Source organism: Lissotriton helveticus, chromosome 9 (genome assembly GCF_964261635.1).
Source record: "Lissotriton helveticus chromosome 9, aLisHel1.1, whole genome shotgun sequence".
NCBI classification, from domain to species: domain Eukaryota; kingdom Metazoa; phylum Chordata; class Amphibia; order Caudata; family Salamandridae; genus Lissotriton; species Lissotriton helveticus.
In genome coordinates, this window is record NC_136070.1 from 1195182004 (window position 1) to 1195201703 (window position 19700).

A 19700-nucleotide genomic window follows, 5' to 3' on the forward strand; every position below is an offset into this window, starting at 1 on the left:
TATTCAACTTTTATTATTTTGTAGCAGATGGCAGGCTAATTAAAGTTTTATTTCGATCTCTAGGTTGTGAACTTAGCCCGAAATCTTATCTACTTTGGGTTCTACAACTTCAGCGATCTCTTGAGGTTGACCAAAATTCTTCTTGCAATCCTTGACTGTGTGCACGTGGCAGCAGCAGCTTTCCCCATCAGCAAGATGGCCAAAGGAGAAGAGAGCAAAGGTGAGAAATCTCCTACTCTGTGGGGGAGGGGCCTCCTGGCTGATACTGGAAATGGGTGTTGTGAAGTGGTGCTGTTATTGGCTGACATTTACTCAATGGACTCCCAGGTTGATTAACCGAACAATACATTTCTAACAATTCTATTGACGAGGGGTTTCACGGCGCATCAGAGGAGTCATTCACGAGGTGTTGGAATTTGTCTGGACTTCATGCACATGTTGCAAAATCTATTTCTACATTTTTGAAGTGAGCCTGCCTTATTTAATCATGCACCTGGGTTAGAATCTCTAGATTGCCCCAGATTCTGGAGCTGCATTTCTTTTTTGAATTATCTTTATTAGGTGTTCCTCCATACCAACAGATTACATACAATAATCAGCAGCAGTCTGTCACCTCAGCCGAGGTGGAACACAATTTTATATCAATACAAATCAGGATTTGAACCACAGAACTGGACCATGGGCGAGACTCTTGTTCCGGATTCCTACACAGTTTTATGAACGTCCCCACAACATAACTAACTGGCCACCCCCCGCCCCTACTCCCTCCCCCGAAACCTCTACCCATCCCTACCCTCCCACTCTCTCACGCCCCCACCCCGCCGGGTCTGGGTACCTCAAGGTCTGTATTGCATAGCAGCTATACTGGGTTTCTTTGTGTCTTCTCTCTGGGGTCTGGGGCCTCTCCTCCTGTCGAAGGCTCCTGTTCCTCATCTGCTAGTGTGGAGTGTCTCGCTATCTCTTGTATCATCGTTCCCCCACGCCAGCAGCACTTCCGGTAGTTTGTGATCTCTCCTAGTGTTATGCATATGCACTTCCTCTGCCAGTGCTCACTCCCTCAGATCTGTCCTCCACTTCGCCACTAGTGGCCCCTGTTGAGTCGGCCAATGAATTGCGATCCGCCTTTTGGCTATAACTAGTCCCAGAACCAGGAGCCTCCTACTCGTCTTATGCTTAGTATCTCGCGGAATCAAGCCCAATAGGCAAGCACGCGGGTCCAGGTCAAGTACCCACCCCATTATCCTGGTCAAGTCCTCTAGGACCATCCCCCAGTATTCATGACTGTTGGGCACAGCCACACCATATGCGGGAAATCCGCCAGACCACCAAGATATCTAGGGCAGTGAGGATCTCTGGATTTATCAATGGCATTTCGCCACTTGGGTGAGAGATAGGTCATATATATTATGTTGTATTGAATTTGCTTAAAGCAGTTTCATACTGACACCTTCCGGACCCCTTCGTGTATCTTTTCCCAGTCTTGAGGCGTAATCTCCTGTGGATAGAACTAATCTGGGAAAATTATAGCTAGAAAGCGATGGCAACCATTTTTATACAAAGGAATACCTTTGATCAATCTGATTCCTATATGCATAATTGAATCATTGCTTTGTCAATTGAAATATGAAACGTTTTTTAAAAAAAAGTAAATAAATTAATCATTTTAATTGTCTGCATGTGTACACCATGGTTTTTTAGGGTGCTCATTAAGTACATGTTTATATCCCAAACATAGAAAGGTATTCCTTTGTATAAAAATGGTTGCTATCGCTTTCTAGCTATAATTTTTCCAGATTAGTTCTATTCCCTATGTTATAGCTAGCTATTACAATAGGGGCACTTGTTTCCTAATTTGTAATCTCCTGTGGACACAGCTGCTTCCAAGTATCTTCTAGTTTTAGGGGGCTATTCTGCTTATCCTCCCGATGCACCCTATAGAGGTGAGTCACAAACTTTCGTCCCCCAGCCATGGCGAGCATTGTGACCAGGGTGAGTGTGTACCGGGGCTTCCGGGAACGAGGGCCATAGATGTCACGCTATCGCCGCTATCTTTGCATACTGCAGAAACTGCCCCGATCCCAGCTCAAAAGTACTAACCGCCTCAGTGATCAAATGAGATCAAAAAAGTTAGTCAAAAAATGACTAGAGTACTGCTCTTCCCGGATCTGCGCTTGCTGGAGCGGAAAAAAGAACTGACAGCGCTCGAGGGTGGCGTCTAAGTACTCCGTCATCCCGGCGATCACGACGCCAGACGCGGAGCCGCAGAAGACGCCTACCGACGCGCAGGGGTACTGCTGACAAACTTTCCGGATCCAGTCTGATGCCTGGGGATATTCTAAGATAAGGAATCTAACACTAACTAATGTTTCTTACAGATATATCATTACAGAAGGTAAGTAACTTGTGCATCGGGATAAAGGTCCGACAGCATTAGGCAGCCCCCATCTTTCCATTTGTCCGTGGACATCACTTGGTCTATGTGGGCAAAGGATGGCATGAGCCTGAAGTCCGACTCCGGGGCAAACGGTCGACCCCGAATCAAGCGTGCATCACTCCGTTCCACAATGTCACCCGAGTCTCACCAGTGGAGGACTCTGATCCCGTTGTCCCCCCGCCCGCCAAATGAGTGCACCGACCTATAGAAAAACAACCGCAAAGGTGCACCACAACAAATAAGATAATAAGTGCAAAAAGTATTTGAGCACAATAAAGAAATATAACACGAAGGAATGTTGTTAGTCTTCTTTTAATCTTTAATTTTCAATTTGCAGTGAAACAAAAACAGCCGACGCGTTTCGTCCCAAGCCGGGACTTCTTCAGGGCTGTCGGTAAAAAACATATACATACAATCAATTTTGTGTTCAACAAATGACTTACAATCTGACAATCTAAACAACAACAGACAAATTAAAACCTTCCTACGATAGACATGGAGCTATTTACATTGATCCTTAGGCCTTAGCCCACAGACAATCTGTAATCTTAGGGTTACAGCCAAACATCGAAATATGTACACATGTGTGAACAATTTATTATGTTAAAAAACGGATATATAAACATTATTTACATTTGCAAAGGATCATTTTGTAGTAATTACATTTCAACCCAACATATTCTATCTAACGGGGGATAGATATATACAATGGGCCTGCAGTATATACTTGAAGCACTGAGAGGGACCAGACTAAGAAAAGGGATGAGAAAATTGATGAAAAAAGCAGAGTAAACGAGAGGAAAACCCATATCGAGAGTGGACTAGTTCCATATAATAAGGAGCCCAGTGAGAAGAGGAACCAACTGCGTCCAGCAACAAATGCCCTTGTTACACCGAACGCAAAGCTCATTTACCTTTAAGTCTTATAATACGTCGCTTTTGAAGGCAGGATAATGTAAAGGGAACTGGAGTCCAAGGATTGCCTTCCCAGCAACTTTACTCCTGATGTGTGTTATTTCGTAGCAATGTCGAATTTAAGAGATTTGGACCTTTGGCGGGGACACGAAAAAGCAAAAATCAAAATCTTAGAATCTATTTATTTAAATTTTCAATGCTCAATGAGTTAGTGGCAGACAAGGGGGGGGACAGTAAACCCCGGTCGTTTAGATCTAATATTCCTTTTCTACAATCTACTTACTGAAAACATGCTAATAGGCGAAGATGGCAATGTTTATCAAATGTTCCTGAGTGGTGAGCACGGTCTTGCCACCTTAATTGTATACCTTTCTTTGGTCAACTACTGAAAAACATTAAAGAGGAAAGTTTGGTCATACTCTATGCAAGGTATTTAAAATGAGAAAGCCACAGAGACCAAAGTTGGTAAAAAATAAGTTTTACCTGAGTGATCTATAGATCTAGTGGAGGACTGGAAGTCCTATTAGTCCATGGGAGTGGGATATGGGCACTGTATTCCAGCAGGTCTGGCAAATGAAAGAGTAGATATAATGTTGTGTTATGGTGGGGTGTAACGAAAACAGTAAAAATCTATTGTCATACATTTCTGTATAGATTTTCAAATTAGTGTCTCACCCTTTAGACATAGTCAGTCATAATCACACCTGGTTATTGGTCCAGTGATATCACTAATATTAAAAAAGTAACTGGTGAACTGGCTATTTCGGTTTGTTAAATAGGGGTGCTAAGCATGGTAATAAGCTATTTCAAAATTGTAAGGAGAGAATTTGACTATAAACAAGCGTGTCCCCTTAGCCAAAGACCAATACTAAGCAATGGTGCACTTAAACTTAAATAGCAACAGATCTTGCTGAGCAGGTAATGCAAGAAACGACCTAAACTAGGTGCCAATCCTGCAAGCCAATACTAACAGGGAGGGTAGCCAAGTTACCCAGTAAAACAACAAACTCACCGTTCCTGATAAAACGGCCGGCGTCCATCCACATCCCTCGTTACAGCGAAACACCCCCAGCGACGTTGTGTTCAAATGTAGTGAGCCCATCTTCACTGTTATATACTAGCAGCAATTAGGTAAAGGGTCCGCACCTGAGATAGCCGCGCCGGCGCCTTTGCGCCGGGATTCGGTAATGCGCAATGACAACACAAGGGTATGTGTAGTGATGGCGGCCATCTTAAAGTGGCTAAGGGGAACGTGTGTATAAGCAATCTTTCCCACATATTCCTTGTCATTTAATGGGTGTCCGCCCTTCTTGGTAACCGCGGTGCTAGATTCGGTCCTGTGATCGGACCACATATACCTTATTATTTGATGGGTGTCCGCCCTTCCTAGTAACCGCGATGCTAAAACGGTCCTATAAACGGACCTAAATAATGTCCACACATCAAACAAGATAATAAAAAAGACGAAGAGAGGAAACCGGTGAAAAAGAGCTTAATTTTAAACGGCCAAGCATGATACTGACTGAAGCGCCAGTTGTCAAAAATGCGCTATAAACGCCTGTAAAGTGGTGGCGGCCATCTTAGAGTGGCTAAGAGGGGCATGTATATCTAGATCCTAACCCCCTAGAACCTCGTTGTTTGATTAGTGTGCACCCTTATTAGTAACCAAAAAGGCCAGTTGGGTACTGTAAACGGCCCTGTATGCTGTGAGTATTTTAGTGCGACGAGAAATGATAGAAAGGGATCCGATTTCTATATACATCTCGGAAATAAACACATATGGTACTATCTAATAAAATAACCTAAAGCAGGGGGAAGAGTAAACACATTTATAAAGAAAGGATGGGTGTATTGTACATGGGTGATATTAACCCTAATGTAAGGGGTAGGAAGTGAAAGGAAAAACGGCGGCCATCTTTGCCTGTGTTCCCACGGATAATGTAATCAGTAGGCTTTGCTATTTACATTGCAATAGAGGATATAAATCCCTGAAGGGGAAACGACAAGACATGAAGTATACCGTCTCATCAATCCTGATTAAATGTGCTAGGATTAATATAGTATAAGGACGATGAAAAACGTAACTAAAGGTATTGGTGTCAGGGTAAATATGATAATATACCCGACCTCGTGACCACAAAGGAAAGGTCCAATTGAAACAAGACTGATCAAGATGTCTATCTTTGGTTCAGAAAAGCCAAGCTTGAATAAAAGCCCGCTTATTTCTGCGGCCCCCAAGCCTCGTGTGATTAAATAGCAACTAGTTCGTGTGAGAAGAGAAGAGGAGAAGGTCTGCAAGGCGCAGAAGGACAGGAGAGAAACAACAGTGATATATAACAATGATTGGGACCTTTTACGTGCCTGCCATGAGAAGCGGGGAAGGGAACCAAGTAACATTGTTCACTCGGATTGAAAATGAAACTATTAACAAGTGTGCTTAAAAATGAAAAGAGTACGTCATATACATGTTCTCTATTTACAAATTGACAGTCCAATGTATAGACCTTCTAACATAGTGTAGGGACATGTCATCCTAAATTTGTTTACATGCAAAACATAAAGGAATAGGGACATGTCATCGTAAATTTGTTTACAAGCAAAACAAAAAGGAATACGACATTTACAGGTTTTCTATTTACAAATTCCCGGTCCAAAATTTGGATCGTGTTGTCATTGCGCATTACCGAATCCCGGCGCAAAGGCGCCGGCGCGGCTATCTCAGGTGCGGACCCTTTACCTAATTGCTGCTAGTATATAACAGTGAAGATGGGCTCACTACATTTGAACACAACGTCGCTGGGGGTGTTTCGCTGTAACGAGGGATGTGGATGGACGCCGGCCGTTTTATCAGGAACGGTGAGTTTGTTGTTTTACTGGGTAACTTGGCTACCCTCCCTGTTAGTATTGGCTTGCAGGATTGGCACCTAGTTTAGGTCGTTTCTTGCATTACCTGCTCAGCAAGATCTGTTGCTATTTAAGTTTAAGTGCACCATTGCTTAGTATTGGTCTTTGGCTAAGGGGACACGCTTGTTTATAGTCAAATTCTCTCCTTACAATTTTGAAATAGCTTATTACCATGCTTAGCACCCCTATTTAACAAACCGAAATAGCCAGTTCACCAGTTACTTTTTTAATATTAGTCATATCACTGGACCAATAACCAGGTGTGATTATGACTGACTATGTCTAAAGGGTGAGACACTAATTTGAAAATCTATACAGAAATGTATGCCAATAGATTTTTACTGTTTTCGTTACACCCCACCATAACACAACATTATATCTACTCTTTCATTTGACAGACCTGCTGGAATACAGTGCCCATATCCCACTCCCATGGACTAATAGGACTTCCAGTCCTCCACTAGATCTATAGATCACTCAGGTAAAACTTATTTTTTACCAACTTTGGTCTCTGTGGCTTTCTCATTTTAAATACCTTGCATAGAGTATGACCAAACTTTCCTCTTTAATGTTTTTCAGTAGTTGACCAAAGAAAGGTATACAATTAAGGTGGCAAGACCGTGCTCACCACTCAGGAACATTTGATAAACATTGCCATCTTCGCCTATTAGCATGTTTTCAGTAAGTAGATTGTAGAAAAGGAATATTAGATCTAAACGACCGGGGTTTACTGTCCCCCCCCTTGTCTGCCACTAACTCATTGAGCATTGAAAATTTAAATAAATAGATTCTAAGATTTTGATTTTTGCTTTTTCGTGTCCCCGCCAAAGGTCCAAATCTCTTAAATTCGACATTGCTACGAAATAACACACATCAGGAGTAAAGTTGCTGGGAAGGCAATCCTTGGACTCCAGTTCCCTTTACATTATCCTGCCTTCAAAAGCGACGTATTATAAGACTTAAAGGTAAATGAGCTTTGCGTTCGGTGTAACAAGGGCATTTGTTGCTGGACGCAGTTGGTTCCTCTTCTCACTGGGCTCCTTATTATATGGAACTAGTCCACTCTCGATATGGGTTTTCCTCTCGTTTACTCTGCTTTTTTCATCAATTTTCTCATCCCTTTTCTTAGTCTGGTCCCTCTCAGTGCTTCAAGTATATACTGCAGGCCCATTGTATATATCTATCCCCCGTTAGATAGAATATGTTGGGTTGAAATGTAATTACTACAAAATGATCCTTTGCAAATGTAAATAATGTTTATATATCCGTTTTTTAACATAATAAATTGTTCACACATGTGTACATATTTCGATGTTTGGCTGTAACCCTAAGATTACAGATTGTCTGTGGGCTAAGGCCTAAGGATCAATGTAAATAGCTCCATGTCTATCGTAGGAAGGTTTTAATTTGTCTGTTGTTGTTTAGATTGTCAGATTGTAAGTCATTTGTTTAACACAAAATTGATTGTATGTATATGTTTTTTACCGACAGCCCTGAAGAAGTCCCGGCTTGGGACGAAACGCGTCGGCTGTTTTTGTTTCACTGCAAATTGAAAATTAAAGATTAAAAGAAGACTAACAACATTCCTTCATGTTATATTTCTTTATTGTGCTCAAATACTTTTTGCACTTATTATCTTATTTGTTGTGGTGCACCTTTGCGGTTGTTTTTCTATTGTACTAAAATTCCTTGGGGAATAGGCACAGTGATGATGGGTGCCATTCAGTGTGCACACAATCCCCTTCATTAATTTAAGGGATATCGAATATCTTTGGGAGAAAGTTAGTCAGGTGCTGACTCTAGGAAGGGTCCATCATTGCAGTTTGTTGCTTACTTGAGTGCACCGACCTGTCGATCCCCATAGGTACCCTCTAGCAATGACCTCTCCCAGGAGCGGTCTGCGTCCAGCCATGCTATAGCATGTTGCAATTGTGCCGAAAAGTAATAAAGCTCTAGATCCGGGACCTCTAGACCCCCTTTTCCCCACCTACGCTTCATAGTCTCCGGACTAACCCGGCATCTCCTCCCATTCCATAAAAATAGGACCAGGAGTGCATCCAGTTCCTTGAATACCTTGTGCGGGGTTTCAAAGAAGGCCCCTTGTATTATATAGAGGCAACGAGGCAGGACCACCATCTTTATCAAGGTGATTTTCCCCATGAGGGAGAGATTGAGTGTGTTCCAGAAGGCGATACTACCCCGTAAACCCCAGATAATCCTCCCCATATTATGTTGATGAAAGGTGGCCTCAGTCCTGCCGATCCATATCCCGAGATACCTGATCAGGTTCGCTGCCCAGGGGAGTTCCAGCACCGGACGCTGGGCTAACTCCCAGCCACTTTCCGATCCTATTGCGTAAAGCTGCGATTATGTCTTGTTGACGGAAAGTCCAGAAGCGGCCGCAAATCGCGTCGGTGCAGCTATAAAGACTGGCAGGGACCGGGTGGGCTGAGTCAGAAAAATAAGCGTGTCATCCGCATATAGGGATACGACATGCTCCGAGCCCCCAATCCGTATACCCGGTCCCTCCAGTACCTCCCGAAGGTCGCATGCCAATGGCTCTGTTGCCAGGGCAAACAGCAAGGGGGGAAGCAGGCACCCTTGACGCGTCCCCCTTGCTCTGGGTATTCCATCTGACACGTACCGACCGCTGCGGACCCTCGCCACCGGATGTGTATAGAGCAATTTAGTCCAATTCACAAAACCTTCACCTAGGCCCATTTTTAGTAGTACCTGCCAGAGATAGTCCCACCTTAACGAGTCAAACGCTTGTTCGATAGCTAGGAACACTAAGGTGCTTTGTTGGGCCCACCCCCACCAATGATTGCATAATGTGGGCGATGCAGCAGATATTCCGCAGTGTGTTCCTGCCTGGTATAAAACCAAACTGGTCTTCATGGACCAGGTGTCGTAGATAGGGAAGGAGCATATTGGCCAAGACTTGGCTGATAACTTTAAGGTCCACATTCAGCTTCGAAATCAGTCTATATGATCCAGGGAGCAGTGGATCTTTCCCAGGTTTGGGGATCATTACGATCAACGCTTCCCTCATGGAACTCAGTAGCTGTCCGCACTCACCGGCCTCCTCCATAATTTCCGACAATTTAGGGATCAGAACCCCCCCCCCGTATTCCTTACACAGTTCCGCCGCCATGTGGTCCGTCCCAAGGGACTTAGCAGTTTTCAGGTGGCGATCGCTGCCCGTATCTCCTCCCCTGTAAAGGGGGCCCCCCAATGCCTCCTGACTCTCCTGATCCACACAGGGTAGCTCCACTGTCTCCAGAAAAGACCACTACCTTAGGGGCTGCAAAAGCGTCCCGCACAGAGTATATTCTACACAAGTGGGTCCAGAATACTTTGTTGATTTCGTGTTGTGTATTGACCACCCGGCCAAGGTCGGGTTTGAGTGCCAAGATCGGGAGGGGTTGCGTCTCTGCCCTAATCAGGTGAGCCAATAACCGACCAGCCTTATCGCCTTCCGTATACCAGCGGCGCCTGCTCAGATTTTTATTGAATTTACCCAGCGAGTCTCCAATCTTCCGTCGCGTGGCATCCCATTGCTCCGTCCCCTCCTTATTCGTGGGAAGCTCCTTCTCTAGAGCTGCCAAGTGCTCTTCATGACAGCGTAGGTCGCGTTCCAGCACTTTCTTAACTCCCACCTCTGTAGACATGCATACTCCCCATAACACCCCTTTCGTTGCATCCCAGTCAATTACCCTGGAACTGGCCGAGCCCCAATTTGTCTCAAAATAGGTTTCCAGCCCGTTCAATATGGCGTCCTTATAGGTCGGGTCCCCAAAGCTTCAGTATTGAGCCTCCACAGCGGTATCTTGGACCGCGGTCGGCCCAGCGAATACATTACTTGCAGTGGGGAGTGATCGGACAAGTAGCGGGCCAGGTACTGCGTTTTCGCTATTCTATGCGCTGCCGCCATCCTATGCGCCCCCGCCCATTGGATAAAAAAGTAATCTAGTCTACTATAGGTATTGGCAGCAGGTGTGTGACACGAGTATTCCCTACGATCTGGATTCCGATGTCGCCAGATATCCAAAAGGCCATAGTTTTGGAGCATCTGATCTATCGCTTCTCTGGTTTTGGGTGTAGTAACCAATTTTGGGGGGTGTATCCAATTCCCCGTAAAGGGCACAATTAAAATCTCCTGCTATTATCAATTCTGTGTCTGGATCCAACTGCTCCAGAACTCGACTTAAAAACCCCCCATCATCACTATTCGGGGCATATACATTCACCGCGCATACATTACGCCCATCCAGCATCCCTTCCACGGGCACAAACCTCCCCTCAGAGACCTGCTTGGTATGCAAAGCTTTAAAGGGAACCCACGGAGCCACCCATATAAGCGCGCCCCTGGCAAACCCCGAATATGAGCGAGGAAGCGAAGAATTGGCCCCTCCATCTACGTTGAACATATTTAAGACAGTCTCCCCACAAGTGCGTCTCTTGGAGCAGCAGAATACTGATCCCATAGCACCTAAGATAGGTTTCCACCCGAATCCGTTTTAACCCTGTTATTGAGCCCCCGCACATTCCATGTTATTAATTTATATGTGTCCCCTTGCATAAGTCCACTGTGATGTGTAACGCCGAGCCCCACAAACGTGTAGGGGACCCCCCTTCCACTTTGCAGCATGCCCCCCAGAATCTGTTAGTCGCAGACCCCTACCCGTATAGCAGTGCCAAGACCCAGCAGCATCCCCAACAAAACCGGAATGTGAACCCCTGACCCCCCCCCACCCACAGGCAGTAGTACTTCAGTCTCCTAACCCAACCTTGGTATGAGGACTCAGAACCCCGCCCCAAAGCACCACCCTCCCCCCTACATCCTCTCCAACTGTAGGTAACTATTCTAAAAAAAAAAAACTTTTACTTTCGCATGGTGAAAAGCAAAGCCCCCCTCTTCCCAACCACCAAAATGAGTCGACTGACTGGCACCGAGTGGACCCGGCCGACCAGAGATCTAGCTGGGTCACCTCAGCACACTACAGCCGGCCTTTCCAAAAACTGTCCATGTAGCGGGATAACATACCCTCTCAACAATTATCCACCCAATCCCCCCGCAACGTGATCCCGGGTCCTCCGGCCCCCTCAATCATGTCTCGTAATGCAGTCCAGTGCCCCTTATTGCAGCGCTTGTACTCACTGTGTCTATGACCTAGACCCCCTCGAACACAGCTCTCAGCCCACCAGTCAGTCTTCTCCAGGGCCTGCTCCCACCCGGGCATAGGGGAGAGAACTGGTTTTGTGTGGGAGTCGCCTCCCGTTCCGTGAAGTGTGCCATCTGGTCCCACCATGATACGACCTTCATCCGGTGGCTCCTGGGTTCTCGACCATTGTTCCTCCTTTTGTCCTTGTCTGTTCCGCTGGCGCCCGCTCCGCATCCTCTGTTCTTGCCAACCATGGTTTAGATCGAGACCGGCCAAGCCCAGCGAGTCCATTTAATCAGTGGCCTCCGCTGGGTTATCAAAGAAACGCACCTTGACGTCATGTTGTACTCTAAGCCTGGCCGAGAACATTATGCTATATTTGATATTGAGGCTCCGCATCTGACGTTTGACACCCAGAAAGCCATTACGTAGGTCCTGTACCCTCTTCGTGTAGTCCGGGAATTTGTGAATCTCCTGGTTTTCAAATCTGGGTGGCCCATTAGTGCGGATGTGCTGCAGGATCGCGTCCCTGTCCCGAAAGTTAAATATTTGAGCGATCATGGCTCTGGGAGGGGCTCCAGGTTTTGGCGGCGGCCCTAGAGATCTATGGACCCTCTCCACTACAAACATTTTGGAAAGTCGGAGGTTTGGAAAAGTTGTGCAAATCAAGTCTTCCAGGAATAGGTCTGCTGCCGACCCTTCTGCTTTTTCCAGGAATCCCAGAAAATGGAGGTGTTTCTTCGCGACTGACCTTCTGCATCGTCCGCCCTGTCGTCCAGCATAGCTGTGGTCTCGAAGGGTCCTCACCGTCTCGCTTAGCTGTCAGACCTCTGTCTGCAGTGCAGCCAGGTCACCTTCATTTGTGGTAACCCTATCCGCCACCTTTCCGGAGGTCAAGGCGCAAGTGGTTAATATCCATTGCCATTCCGTCGATCTTGGATTCCAGCGCCATTTGGAGTCACAAATTGCTGCCAATATGTCAGCATTGTCTCAGGCTGCTGCGTCTTGTTGCATTTATTGGTCCGGGACTGGTCTAAGGCGGTCTCTCTGCCCGGCCCAGCGATGTACATTGCATTATTTTATTCGTTTGGGCGCATGTAAGGGGCCTCTTCTTCTCCATGGCCAGCGTAACAGCTATTTCTTGGTATTTTCACCTGGGTCCCCCCACAGGCGTACTCCCCCACCCTCAATCTAGAGGCCGGGTCAGCAGTACTGGCAATAGTACTGCGGGCATGGCGCCCGTTGGTTAGGATGACTATGTGGTCCCACTGGGCCGCCCGCGCGGACCGCCACTTTGTTGAACTAAGGGAATTGCCCCCTGCGCGGATCTCGGGTAGCAGGCCTTCACTTGTGCGTTCCAACCCCTTCGACACCGGGGGAGCGCTCTCAATGGGGGTGGCACCTCACCTCCTGCGTTGGAGCCCTGCAGGCTTCCTTCAGTTCCCTGCGGGCGTCACTGCCCCTTTACAGTTGCAGGCCACCGCTTAGGCCCTAGTCCCTGGCTACCATGCAGCAGGACACCCCCAGGATCATGAGCCTCCTCCTCACTCACCCGGAGGCCTGCGGCGGATCACGGCAGCTCACCCCTGTGTTCCAGGGCCCCCACACCAGGAGTACAACCACTGTTGGGCTGAGACAAACCGGCTTCACCGTCCCGCCGTTGTAGGCCTCCACGTAGGCCCTGACCCGGCCCCCACACACGGCTCGGCTCTCCCAGAATCACATGCCTCTCTCCCAATCACTGGGAGGCCCAAGGCAGTCCATGGCCGCCCCCCCCCCCTCCCCTACCCCCCCCCCCCCCCCATTGTCCAGGGCCACCGTACCGGAGGCAACAGGCCCCACCACCCGGTCACACAGGCCTCCAATCAAGCCGCTTTCACCAGCCGCCATGTGGCTAGGCAGTCGTCAACTAATGGACCTCCTCCCAGCTCACCAGGAGGCCCGCATCAATTCAGCGCAGTCCCCTGCAGGCTTCTCAGGCCACCTCTTCTGGATTTCAGCACAGTAGCTGGTAGTAGCCGGTAGGTCCCACCATCGCAGTCTCACCACGTTGTTAGAACTGGCTGCCTCTCAGGCCGTGGTCTCTGGGCTGCACTCAGCAAGGTACCCCCTCGAGCTCGGGCCGCTGCGCAGCTCACCAGGGACCCTAGAGGAATTTTACAGAGGTCCCCGCTGGCTCCCGGGGCTACCTCCCCGGGATCACTATTACTTTTTATAGCTTTTTCTGCATCCAGTGCTATAGCTAGTAGAGAATAATTTAGATGGGAGGATTTTGATGAAACGTTGAAGAACAATCGTGTATTGTCTGTTATAACCCTCCCCTTAACAACCAGATTGCTCCCTTCTCAACAAAGATGGTAAATGGGGATCTAGGCGTATAGCTAATGCTTTTGAAAAGATTTTGTAATCAATATTAACCAGGGAGATGGGTCTATAATTTTTACAGTGTTTAGGATCCTTCCCATCCCTGGGAATAAGACAAATGTGTGCTTCTGAGAAGGAGCCTATGGACCCATTCACTGATAGAAAACAGCGCAATAAGGTGTGTAATTTAGGTAAGAGAAAATTGGAAAAGTGAAGATAGAACTCAACAGTGAAGCCATCTGGGCCAGGTGCTTTGTATTTTTTAAGGGTTTGAAGAGCTATTAGAAGTTCCTGTTGCGTTATTTCTGCTTCTAAAGAGGAGAAATCCGATGGGTCATGGTAAGATTTGTGAATGGTTGAGGAAAACTGTGACAGTAAGTGGTCGGAGGGTTGTGTTTCAGAAGTATATAAAGACTGGTAAAAGAGAATTCATTTAAAATTTCAGTAACCTCAAATTTTAAAACCGACTGATTATCAAAAACAGAATCAATATTTAATTTGTTTTGCCTGACTTTTAAATAGTTAATATTTTCCCTGCTTTATTTTTGCCACCATAAAATTTTGCGCTGGATTTTAAAAGGTACAAAGAAGCATCATCAGTTGAACTTTTGTTAAATTGTAATTTAGCTTTTATAAGTGCTGTAAGATTTTGCTGCGTATGTGAGGTATAATTAGAGTGCTCCAGTTTCTTAATGTCATTGAGGAGATAGTTTACGTGCGATTCTCCGTTTCTTTGCAACAAAACTAATGATAAAGTCCCTAGCTGAGGCTTTGAAGGCGTCCCATATAGTGGAGAATGATAGTCATTTTGATTTTTTGCAAAGTAGTCATCAAAGAAGGTGGCAAAGGCGGAGGTAAAATTTGGGTCTAAGAGGAGTGCATTCTTAAATCGCCATCTTTTAGGAGTATTAGCCTTGGGTAGTATATCCAGACCAATTGAAACAGGAGCATGATCAGATAAAATAATGGGGCAGATGTCAGCATGCGAGAGGGACTGTGAGATATTATTAGAGACTAATATATAATCAATCTTTGATTGAGTTTGATGGTCTGGAGAGTAAAAAGTATATCCCTGGTGGTTGGATTACATAGACACCAAGCATCTACAAGTTTGTTTGGCTATAGCGTGAACGAAGGATTTATGGGATTTGTTTGGGACAAAAACACTTTAGAGTTCCTATCTATAAAAGGGTCAAACACTTGATTACAATCACCTGCCAGTATAAAGTCATCAATACATTGAGCCATTTGTTTAGCTCAAGTAGGCCAAAAGGAAGTATCTGCTCAAGTAGGGACATAGACATTAAGCAAAGAAACTTGAACACCCTTCAGTAACAGTTTAACAATTAACCATCTGCCATTCGTGTCTGAATTCTGTGAAATGAGCGTGACTGGGCTGGATTTACGACACAATATCATGACGCCATTTCGTTTACCATCCCCCTGAGAAGACCTCCCCTACCCACCCTTTTTTAACTTCAAGGATTCAGCCTCTATAAGATGTGTTTCTTGAAGAAAAACAATATCCACATTCAATTTGACAAGATGAGACAAGACTTTCTGTCTCTTTTTAGGAGTTTAATTCCCTTACATTCCAAGAGATTAATTTGAGTGCCATGGAGATTCAATCATAAATTGACATAAACAACCAAAACAAAAGACCGATTCAGTAAGATTAAGTTTAAAATTGCAAAAATGGAAAAGGAGAGGACAGATGCTTAGATAAATCCTAAGCCAGACAGTAATAGGAGATACAGATGACTGAAGCCAAGAGTGAGACCGAGGTAAAGCAATGCAAGGAAAGAAGTTTGCAAGCAAATGGTAGAGAAAAATCAGTGAAGAGAAAACAGACATCCGAAAGAAGAGGAATAGAAGCGTATAATACAGAACAAAGGATCACAAACAAAACAAATAACATACCTACATAAAGGGAGTACGAATGTGGGGGTGGGAGAAACCACATGGAGCAGACAACCGTCCGTGAAGAACTAGACCGAGCCAGGGAATGAGCACGTCAAACCGTAGACATGGCTATAAGAAGAAAAAGGAATGCCATATTAATATTATAGTGAAAAAAGAGAACGGGGAACAAATAGTAAAAGAACTCGAGCAACAGAAGGTCATAACAACATAAATCGCCATAAACTTTAACACTTGTGTAGATGCAAACTACCAAAACAAGGATAGTAATCAAGTAACAGAGGAATGTCATCATTGTAAGGAGATATGACATATCGGGAGCATGCTCCAAAAAAGTCATGTAATACTTGAGGAAGGAGCTCCAGAAGAAACCAAATGAACCCTCTTATGTGAATGAATGAAGCTTTGTAGACTAATTGGATCTTCGTAAGAAGTAGTTTTATTATTGTAAGTGACTTTGAATAGACATGGGTGAAAAAGACCATATCTGGCGCCCATAGATCGAAGGTCGGGTCTCATATCCAGGAAGGCCTTTCGTCTGGCAGCTGTAGCCCTAGAATAATCTTGTGGAAAGAGTAAAGTAGAACCGGACCATGAGATACGCTGGGTGGTATTGGCAGCAGACCGTACTTTCAGTAAATCTGTGTACTCAAAGTACAGGATGACTCCTCTTGGACTTTGAGAAGAAGAATTATTAGTAGGGAGACGACCCAATCTATGAGCCCGTTGTATGTTTAGCACGTAGTCTTCTGGTATTTGAAGCATTTTGGCGAGAAAAGATTTGAAAAAAGCGATAGGATCTGACCCCTCTGCATTTTCCACCAGACCATATATACGTATGTTATTCCTCCTATTACGATTTTCAAGGTCCTCGACCTGCTTTTGTAATGAGGATACTTGGGACTGCATGAAGGTCACACATATGGAGGTTTCAGTGAAGGAGGAGACTCTTTGTTCCACTGTTGTGAGCCTTGTATCAAGTAGACCAATTTTCAGAAAGAATTTGCAATTTAGAGTTGGTTTCTTCAACAAAGGGTCTAAGAACCCTTATCTCCTTTAGCAATAATTCCATGGAGACTGGAGAAGATGGTTTTGGTGGTGAGGGAGGATCTTTCATTAAACTTTTTACGTTCGATTTACCTGATGAAACTGGTAATGAATCCATTGTTAAAGTAGTGTCATCTGCCTGATGCACTCCTGAATCTTCAAGTCTAGACAGTTCTGTAAATAGCTTTGAGTTTTTAACGAAAGAACGCTTTGATTTAGAAGTATTGCAGAGGTTACCTTTTATTTTTCCCATCAATACGTGCAATGGATGAGGAGTAAGCGCAGCTTATCCAGCCCAGAACGCATAAAAAAATGAGGGTAGCATGCATCAAGAACAAACTTTTTTTTTAAATGCAAGTTACAATGACATATCACTTCTCCAAATGTCAAACTCAAAAATGAAGGAATCCTCGTGTTTACCGTCTACATACAATTTCACATAAATGGTAATGGTTTGGCATTTGAAAAGTATATCCTCGCAGAAATGTTAAATATTGCAGAGAAGAGTACATCAAAAAGTATTTATGTGGATAATAACATTCAGTAGATATTAGGAATTGCGCAGGGAAATCAGCAGTTCAAGCATGTTTGGCATATGATCCAAAAAATGGTGGCTGCGATGTGCTGCCTCAGAACCTGTTTTGTTTGAAGTGAAATAAAGTTGCTGTGCTATATATCGTTTTGCTTGCATGAAAGAGCATATAGATTAGAAGGAACTATTCTGTGGTGCTTATAGCAGGAATAAAAGCATTTTCTGCACTGTGGAAAGCTTCTGTTGGTAAAGAAGAGTTAGCTTGCAGCGCGAATGAGCGATTTCAATATGGCGGCCGTGCTAATTTTTGCTTCTCTTCTGAAGCATTAAATTCCAAAAAGCCTCCTTACTGTAGAGAAAAAACTTAGCTCGAGGTCCTCTGGGAATTCGCTATGCTTCACGAAGGCATTCCGACGTTCAGGTCCGCGCTGACAAAACTCTGTGCGCGTCTGACCTCCGCCAGTCTCCGGAGCTCTACATGGACGCCACCATGCTCGCTGGGCGCTAGCCACACCCCCCATCTAATGCAATCTATGAAAATGAGTGTTGCTACTTGAACGGGTGTTTTTGAGGACTTGCATGTTTCATGAGGCTCACCCTAAAAAGGGGTTGTTGCTAGAATAGCTAGTGAAGCTAATACGCTCAATGTTTGCTTTAATGTTTACATAGAACATTGGTTTAGTTTTTCACGTACTTTTCTGGCTACTTTGCCAATTTGTATATCTACGGTAGAGCGATCTGTTCATCCCAATACTAAGAAATAAAGGGATGTGTGGAAGCTGTTTTTGATTGTGTATTTCTCATGTAGCCTGTGTTTGTGACAAAGAAACCAATTTCCAAAGAGCTCTAATTCCTGATAAGTAGTCCCCTGCGTTTGTGTACTCCCAGACTCTACAAGAGGAATACCACTGCACAGTGAAGTATCTAAAGTAGATATATGAAAGATGATTCAACTTTCATTCAGAAAGGAATTGAGGGCTCAATGTGTTGGGAGACTGGTCGTAAATTGTAAAACTTTTTGTGACCCATCTAAGAGTTTGCAAACAGACCTATTTACTTATAACTTGCATCACAAAATCTCCAGGATCAAAAGCTTGTAGAACGATCTTCCTAAAATGGTTTCCATTTGGGATTATATTGAGAAGAGCTGGCAGTTGTCCATTACCGCCTCCTATTCCAGATCTCCCTACAGGATTCACAAAAGTGAAGGTGTTTAAAGGATACCTTTGCAAATCATTTATCACTTCCTTTGAAGTGTCAGTAGCATCAGTGGTTGAGGTTTAAAAACTTGGATACATACCATTGGGACTCAGGAGGGGTCGTGAATGGGGATGCACATGTCTCCTAATTGCAATGAGAAAGGGATCGCAAAACTTATATTGTAAGTCTGAAAGACTTTAATGACTCACAAAATGGATTTAGTACATTGCACATAACACCTTTTTGTATTTGCAGGGTTTGCGCACACACAAATATGTATTAAATTAGGCATTAAAAGTAGTATCTTACACCTGATTTTAGATAGCCAGAAGGCCCTACACTGCAGTCTGAGTTCCTTACTCAACTGTAACGTACTCACCAACAGTACTTTCGAAACACTTTCCTGCATTGTATTGTTAGTACTGTACTATTGAGGGGATAATATTGATGCAGGCTTGGCCTAAAATAGTTAACCTATATTTTTAAAAAATCATGAAAGACAATTTAGATATTGAGTTTTGCCTGATTTCAGACCGGTTTTGTTGAAAGCCTCTTTTGGAGGGGTTTCCTTGTGCTCCTGATTATTGGTAAGCTGCTTTAACCATGTCACCTTATGTTAGCTCACATTTCGAAGCACCAAAGCAATTTACTGGGAACAATAGTGCAATAACTCAGCCATAAAATAATTTTTGAAGGCTTTATTCTTGCTTACTGCTCTTCTCTACAGTTGAGGGGTCATACTAACAGTGCATTAATTAGGGCGATCGTAGCATCTTATAGTAGTGCATCTCAAATACTATGGAGAGACCCATACATGGGTTCTAATTTCCCAAATGGATCTAGACTGGAATGCTGAAATTCAAAAACGAGGAACTTGAAAAGTTAGAACACTACCGGGCCCAATCGCTGTAAAACAGAAATGTAAAATAAATTAAGACACAACTATGAAGCATTTTGTAAACTTTGGTTTTCCATGTGATTTGGTTCTAAAAATCTTTTTTTGATTCACCATTATTTATGTACTGTTCAGGATTAAAATTAGATCGTATATTCTATCAAACACTGTAAAATATGCATGCTTTAGAATAGAGGTGAGTACGTGAAACTTTATCCAAAAACATAAGCCTTAGTCTAGTGACTGCATATGGCACATTTTTTCATCACTGTATTGTTCACAAAAAGGTTAAACATCAAGGTGCAAATACATAAATAACTAAGA

At 44.4% G+C, this 19700-nt stretch overlaps 1 protein-coding gene across 1 annotated transcript in view; it reads left to right on the forward strand.

Annotated features, from left to right (window-relative positions):
- ITPR1 (inositol 1,4,5-trisphosphate receptor type 1) overlaps positions 1 to 19700 on the forward strand; it is a 1533308-nt gene that overhangs the window by 785087 nt on the left and 728521 nt on the right. Inside the window, exon 21 of the mRNA XM_078661662.1 lies at positions 64 to 220. Within this exon, the coding sequence (XP_078517788.1) occupies positions 64 to 220 (157 nt within the window). The remainder of the gene's footprint in view (positions 1 to 63; positions 221 to 19700) is intronic.